Source organism: Galeopterus variegatus, unplaced genomic scaffold, assembly GCF_000696425.1.
Source record: "Galeopterus variegatus unplaced genomic scaffold, G_variegatus-3.0.2 Scaffold7560, whole genome shotgun sequence".
In the NCBI taxonomy this organism is placed as follows: domain Eukaryota; kingdom Metazoa; phylum Chordata; class Mammalia; order Dermoptera; family Cynocephalidae; genus Galeopterus; species Galeopterus variegatus.
The window spans coordinates 17,912-25,868 of NW_007733671.1; the positions used below are offsets into that span (position 1 = coordinate 17,912).

The following is a 7,957-nucleotide window of genomic DNA, read 5'->3' on the forward strand; positions in this document are numbered from 1 at the left end:
TGTTTGATAGACTGTTTGTAGACTATCTGTAGACTGTTTTCCATAATGGCTGTACTGATTTACAATCCCACCAACAATGTTTATGAGCTCATTTTTCTCTGCCTCCTCGCCAGCATCCTATTTTTTTCAACACTAGACTAATCTGACTAGTTTCCATTATCTTTCCACTCTCTGTGCATGTGAATTTCTGACTTCTGTCCATGTGCTATGCTGATGTCTCTAGCTCTTCGTGTAGCTTGTGCAGGCAGTTTACCTTTTGCTGGCTCGGTGAGGCTACAAGTTGTTCATCCCATGTCTTGCCAGGAGGGTTGTGGAAAATAGTTTTAGTTGGCATAACCTTTATTTCTTGTTCTTTCACCTAGAGGCAGCTTCCTGGAGCACTAAGCTTTCAAGATGAAGCTATTTATTATCCTGCCTTCTGCTCTTCACCCTCCCTTACACCTCCCAACTTCTGTTATTCCTACTTGTTGTCACTCTTGCTTCGTAATCTCTTCACGGCCTTTTGGCTAAGTTCAAGTGTACTTTTGCTTTGTAATCACCAAGACTGAAAGCATCTACATTCTTTTCTGTAACCAAAATAAGTGTCCCAGGTTCTGTCCATAAACAGATTTGCAAAGTTGAAAAAATGAACAAATTCCACTTATATTCTGGAATCGTGTCTATACTGTTCACAGCAGATCTAAGAGGTACATTATAATTACGTTTCCTTTCTTTATACAACCTCTTTTTCCCCCTGAAATTTCTACCTTCCTTTTTCTCTCTCTCTCTCTTCCATTGGTTCCTTTTGCAGAGCCTCCATTATTTTTAAACTTTTCATCTAATCCAGTCTTCTATCAGGTCCTCTTTTGCCCCAAACCTTTCTCCCTTGTCATTGTTAAGAGCTCAAACGGTGTTGGAGAATAAACAAGTGTCACTGCTTTCTTGAGTCAGTTCCAGTGACTTCTGTGCCCCATGCTTTCTCCTTTCTTGTTTTCTTCTTTTGTTTTGCTATGGCTCTTTCTCAAATACTTTCTCAGAAATGTTAAGTGAGAGATAACATTTCTGAATAGTTAGTCTGGAAATGTCCTTCTTTTATTCTTAAACTGAACTAACAATTTTGCTGAGTATTGAATTCTGAGTTACTATTTTTTTCCCTCAGAACTGTTGTTTCTTTGTGCTCTTGTCTGGTAAGAAGTCTCATAAACAGTCAGAGTACCATTTCTTTGTGGATGTACTGTTTTTCCTCCTTTCTGGAAGTCTTTCAACCTTTTTTTTAATTGGTGTCTGAAACTCTACATTGATGTGCTTAACTGTTATTCTTTTTTTATTCATTTTTCTTGGCATGTAGAGACATTTTCTTTAGCTCTGGAAAATTATTTTGTATTATTTCTTTTATAATCTCCCTTCTGTTTTCTATTTAATCTTATTTTCTGGAATGCATATTGGTTGGATATTGGACCCCCTGGGTTGGTCCACTGTTTTCTTTCATCTTTTTGTTACTGTGTGTTTTCTTATACTTTCTAGATTTCTTTAAATTCGTCTTTTAACACTTCCCTTGAATTTATTATCTTTTTCTTTAACAATAATGATAATTTCTGCCAGAATATTTTTTGTTCTCTCTTCCTTTTCATAGCATCCTGTTCTTGTTTCACGGACGAAACACCTTGAATGTCTCTGAGAAACTAATTGTGAAGGGTTTTAACTTTGTTGTTGCTGTTATTGACATAATCTCTCTTTTTCCCAGGTTACCTTTTTCTTCTTGTTTACCTTAATCTCGGTTTTCATTAAATGTCTTCTTGTCCTTTCATGTGTACAAGAGCAGTGATCAAAAGCTGATTAAAGCTCTGCAGGCAAGGGCAGACCTGGTTAACTGATGGAATTTGTTTTCAAGATCAAGTGAGCTGTTGGGTGAATCCTAAATGCCAGAATGTGGTGCCTTCTCTCTGCCACTATTGACCTCTTGCCTGGTGACTTAGATGCCTAGTGGCATTGCATACCTGGGTATGTGAATGGAAATATGAAGTGGGAGATCAATAGGCTTCCAATTAACCCTCTTATTTTCAGTTTCCCTGTCAATCACACCTGACATTTCCAAAGTCTCCAGTTTACATGAGGCTCTACAGGTCGATGAGCTCCCCCTTCGGTGAACTGTGGCCAGCTCTAAGCTGCAGCTTCCTCTGCCTCCTCCCACAATCTCCACTGCCCTCACTGTGGTCCTCCACAGATCTATTGGAATCCTTCACCCTCCAAATGGCCTTCACCAATTTGCTTGGTGTTACAGGCCTATGGCTTTTTAAATTGTTTTGTAATAATTTTAGAGAAGGTTTGGGAAGAAGAGGATGGCCAGTCTGCCATCATTAATTGGATGCCTCACTACCTGCTTTTTAAACTGCTTGGCTGCATAAACTTGGCCCTAAATTTATTTCTCTCGTACCTCAGTAATGGCCCACAAAGCAGCATGAACCCCAGTTACTGCACAGACATGAGATGTATTTGTACGTAACTTCTGTATGTCCATGTCTTTGTGCATGAAAATATGCACTCTGAGGACAACAAAAGTTATGGCCTTTAATTCTAAATTCTTCATAAATTTAGAAAAAAAAAATGAGACTATGTATTTTTAAGAAATATTTCCATACTTCATGATAATGGGAGAAAATAGAGGAGTAAGTAAAAGTTATTTTGTATTCCTACCTCAGAGCCAGGGGAGGACTTAGTTTCTAGACAGCCCAGCCAAGCCCAGCTGCAGCAGATACAGTCAGTGGTCCCTCCCAGTACACCCTCAGATCCTTTTTCCCCCGGCTCCGATGTGCTTTTGCTTCTCATAGCAGCACCTGCATCATTTTGTGGAGGCTACTGGAACCCACCATTTTCCAACACAAGGAAAGGTAGAATTTATGCACCTCTTCTCTCCCCTCCCCACCTCCCCCCCATCACCACATGTCCATCATGCCTTGTATCCTTTAACCAATGCCTGAGGTGCTGGAGTATGGAAGCTCAGCTCTCTGGCCTTGGGTGGGGCAGGACACCTCTGAACTTCCACTCCACACTCCCTGTGCAGATCAAGCTGAACTCTCCCCTAGGCCTCCACCTGAGATCTCACCTTATCTGGCTTCCGTTCCTTTCCTGCCCTACTTTCTCCAGACCCTTAGGGCTTCCTTCCAGAGTACTTCCTTCAAGATCACCTCCACATGCATCCTCATCTTAGAAGCTCTGGAGGTGACTTGGGCTGGAATTGCTGACAGACCTTGCATTCCTTTCTAAACAGCACCTTAATGAAAACCTGGCAAGGCTCACAGCCAAGTTTGAGAGAGCAACGGCAGACAAAGTCAAATGTCAGCAAGAAGCACAAGTGACGGCAGGAACCATCTCCCTTGCAAACCGCCTGGTGAGTGCAAGCCCTGCAGCCCGAGCTTTAATTACACTGACAACGCTTGTCAGATGCCAGAGCTGCAAACCAGACAGGTACAGCTCAGCATGCTTTCACTGGGGGAGGGTTGAAATGTACTGGGATTCGGGGACTGAGTCCTGAGTCCTGAGAAGAGTGTGGGTGTGCACACCCTGATCTATCAGAGGAGGGTGGGAGCATGGGATCGATCAGGCAACCTGTGTGAGATGTGACCGTGCACACGTGTGTGTGTATGGACCAGAGGAAGCATGAAAAGACAAAGACAGTGAATTATAGGCAAACCCTGAAGTTGTCATCAGTGTAATGTGTGATAAGAAGAGTGTGACCAGGACTAGGAACTGAGGCAGAAGCAGAAAAAATTGAAACTGATTGACCATAGGAGCATTTATGAACATGACCTTAGCCATGCACACATGTACACACACACACACACACACACACACACACAGAGGCTCTGGCCTTCCTGAGAAAACAAACCTGAAGCTCAGGGCCCAGGTGCTTGTGTTATGCATGTCTGTTGCTGCATTACACTTAACAATTTAACATTTTATTTTATCTCACAAGTTTGTGGGTCAGGGATTTGGGCCGGGCTCAGCCAGCCAGTTCTTCTGGTACACGTGTTGATGACCGGAGCCTCTCATTGTTATTCTGCTGGTGGCAGGGCTGGGCTGCAGGGCCTATGATGACTTCTTCCACATGCCTGGCCCCGTGGCAGGGATGGCTGGAAGGGAGGGGATGCCTGGAAAGGTAGACTCGGCTAGGCCTCACTCCCTCTCCAGGTAGTCAAGGCCTCTCCATGCCGTGTCTCCAGCATGGTAGTTGGACATCTCTCATAGCGATTCATGGCTCCAAGAGCAAGTGTTCCAAGAGACAGAAAGTGGAAAATCCCCATGTCTCAAGGCCTGGGGCTGAAAACCAGCGCAAGGTCACCTCCTTTTGCTGTATCCACTGTATTCTATGGGTCAAGGTAGACACAGATGCAAGGACAGGGAGCATAGACACCAACTCTCAATGAGAGGAGTGTCAAAGAATTTGTGGCCTTTTTAAATCCCCTGTGGCTTGTATTCTCATCTGCCGGGGACCAAACTCATCACATATATCAGCTAAGATCTTGCAAAGCTGGATCCCCAGATGTGATTTCTCTTCCATCTAGAGTCTTTACAGCACCTTCCTCACCAATGAAGAAAAGTACAATCAATACCTTTTTACATTGATTCTAGCCACGGTTTATTTATACAACAAAGCCAGACTTTAGGCAGAAATGAGTCATAGCCTTCATTGAATGGAGCCATGCTGTAGTGGAGAGAGGCTGAATGCCCAGGGTGCATCTGTGCAGTTGTTTGTTGGAACAGATGCTGTGCGGCTTTGAGATGATCCATTTTGCTGAACAGTTTGATACAGAGACAGCACCTCTGCCAATGTGCAAGAACATGTCCAGATCTCTGCCAATGTGCAAGAACATGTCCAGATCTCCTGGCTAGCCTGCCTTTTATTCAGCTGCCTGCTGGGTTTCCAGACATAGCACAGCTTGTTCTGCCTAGCTGGAGCATTTTCTGAGTTGGTCCTCATGGGAGGCAGGTGATACCTGCTCTAGGGGGCAGGATGTAGGGGCTCTGAAGCCTCCCTGTCTCTATCAACCTGGAGGTGCCGGCATGATATTTGGACTTTCTGGTCTTTGTGTAATCTACAAATGGGTTTGGCAATGGTTGGGTTAGGAAATCCTTAAGGTCTCTCCCAGTTCTGGCATTCTATGATGCCATTTTTTGAAGGAAAAAATAAAGGGTTAGTCCTAACACCGAAGCTAAGCTCCACTATACACCTGCCAGTCCTCTGTAGCAAGGATGGTTGTCCTCCCAGGAGAGGGAGTCACATCAAAGTGTGCCGGGCAAGTCGGGACGTGTTGTTCTGCAGCCTGTTTTAAAAAAATAAAGGGTTAGTCCTAACACCGAAGCTAAGCTCCACTATACACCTGCCAGTCCTCTCTAGCAAGGATGGTTGTCCTCCCAGGAGAGGGAGTCACATCAAAGTGTGCCGGGCAAGTCGGGACGTGTTGTTCTGCAGCCTGTTTTTCTTTGCACGTGCCCGTGTGCACCACAGAACTTCCAACACTCTCTTAATTACCATGTCTATCTCCCCGCCCACTGTGAATTATTTATAGCGCATAGACTTGATTTCATTTATTTTAATTTCCCCAGCATTTGGAGAGGAGAAGGGAGGGTGCCTCATTTTCTAACGTGTTTTACGGACCAGGCATTGTATTAAGTGGCTAACATGCACGACCGTATTTAATCCTCTGGACAACACTGTGAGGTGGGTGGTGTCAATGTCCACAGGTGGAAAGGGCAGAGCCTGGAAGGCTGCATTCAAACCCTGCCATCTTTCCTTGGCCCACGTAACACACAGCATAGAACAGGGGCTTGTTTGCTGCAGAGAGTACAAGACCCCACTGATCAAAAGGGCCCATAAATGCTGCTGAGCCTTCCTGCTGTGACATGTGACCGATGCCACGGCTTTCCCCCTGGGGTATGACGGGCCTTCTTTTCTCTCTGGCCTCTGAAATGGTAGGTTGGAGGACTCGCTGCTGAAAATGTGAGGTGGGCAGAAGCCGTGCAGAACTTCAAACAGCAGGAAGGGACGTTATGTGGCGACATTTTACTGACTGCAGCTTTCATTTCATACCTCGGCTTCTTTACAAAGAAATACCGGCAGAGCCTCGTGGAGGGGACCTGGAGACCCTACCTGAGCCAGCTGACGGTATGTTCGGCCTGAGTGTCTCTGGACCGCACCGGCCTGCGGGACAATCATAACCCTTCTAGTCCCCTCTTAGGCACTCACTTCCACCATGCCCTGGCACCAGGTGTGGGACATGCACACTGTGTCCTTCCCCATGGCCCTGCACTGCCGTCCACTGCCCTGTAAGCCATCTGAGGATGGCATCTCACCCCTTAACGAGGTCTTCCATGGGAACTCTCATCCTCTGCCCTGCAGGCTGTCTCCTAGCTCCCCTCAAAGCTGTGAAACCCGGGAGACAGCAAAGCAACCCTCTGTTTCTTTCTGATTTCCCCGACGCCAGAGCCAAACTTCACAAGAGCAGTCAGGGGAAGTTCCCCTTCCCAGAATCAGTGTTGCACCAGCCCCAGAGCTGCACACTTTGTGCCCATGGCTCACAGATGCCCTTGTGGAAACAGCTTCACCCACTCTATGGTGCAGGCTCCTATGAGCAGCTAAGGAGGTGCTTTCTCTATGGGCTGTGCAGCTTGTCCTCCCCGTGTAATGAGGTGGACTTTACTCCCACCTCCTCCAACCACACCTGTCCCCACAGCGTAATGAGGTAGGGAAATGCTGGTTCTGATTAAAGGGAATTCAAAGTCACACCTGGACCCTATAGTCAGGATAATTCCTAATATTCCCTTGGCACTTCCACATAACTCATAGTCATCAATCCATGGATATTCCCTGAGTATTCAGCACATCCTACCTCTCCTCTATAAAGGAGGTACAAAAGACATTCGAGACCAGGATGCCTTCAGCAAGTTCATAGTCCAGTTGAAGAGATTAGGTTCATAAAAATCAGCTACTGTAAGAGTCAGCACAGAAGGTTCACAACACACAATAAGGGCTGCATTCCAAAATCCATTTGTAGCTATATCCTCAGAATGCAAAACACATTTTGTACAGTGACGATTGGTTTCCTCCATCAGCTCGTAAAATCCTACTCAACTGGTGATTTGAGGAATAGTGGTTTTAAGATGGTACAGTACTAATAAGTAAACAAAAAATAAAGCGGTTATTTCGTTTATCTTGAACACTTGTAGAAAAAGGAAATTGTTCAAAGAACCATCACGAACTGAGTGCCTGAAGACGAGGCGCTGGGGAGCAGCTCAGTGGGGATTTTTCTGGCTTTGCTTGGGTTCATGAGCATTTTTGGGCCGTGAGCATTTTGGCAGTCTGGTAAAGCCTGTGGATTCCTTCTCAGAATGATGTTTTTGAGCACGTACAGTAGAATTCATAAGATCAGAAAGGGAAAAATGATATTGAAACATTTCCGACCCCAGGATAAGAACCCCCAAGGGACTGATATCCACAGGCCATTCCTGCCCTTAGTAGACACAATTAAAGAGACAGGGGATGGTTTGGAGATGTTTTCCTAAGGTAACGGGGCAAAACAAACTGCAAAGAATAGAGAGACAGGGGTGGCAAAGGGCATGTGTCTGAACCTCAAAAACATTATGCTAAGTGAAAGTAGCCAGATACGAAAGGTCACATCTTATATGATTTCCTTTATATTAAATATCTAGAATAGGAAAATCCATTGAGACAGAAAACATATTAATAGTTGCCAGGAGCTGGGGTTAGAAGGAAATGGGGAGTACTGTTTAATGAGTATGGGGCTTCTTTTTGGGGAGATGGAAATGTTTTGGAAGTAAGTAGAGCAGATGGCTGCACACCATTGTGAATATGTTAGGTACTACTGAAGTGTGGGCTTTAAAATGGTTAATATTATCTTGTGTGAATTTTACCTTAATTTTTTTATTTTTATTTTTATTTATTTATTTATTTATTTATTTA

The 7,957-nt window shown here is 44.8% G+C and overlaps 1 protein-coding gene across 1 annotated transcript in view; it reads left to right on the forward strand.

Annotated features, from left to right (window-relative positions):
• LOC103607583 (dynein heavy chain 9, axonemal-like) overlaps positions 1-7,957 on the forward strand; it is a gene marked incomplete at both ends in the record, with an annotated part of 88,996 nt that overhangs the window by 4,877 nt on the left and 76,162 nt on the right. Inside the window, 2 exons of the mRNA XM_008592073.1 lie at positions 3,248-3,367; positions 5,954-6,142. Coding sequence (XP_008590295.1) covers positions 3,248-3,367; positions 5,954-6,142 — 309 coding nt within the window. The remainder of the gene's footprint in view (positions 1-3,247; positions 3,368-5,953; positions 6,143-7,957) is intronic.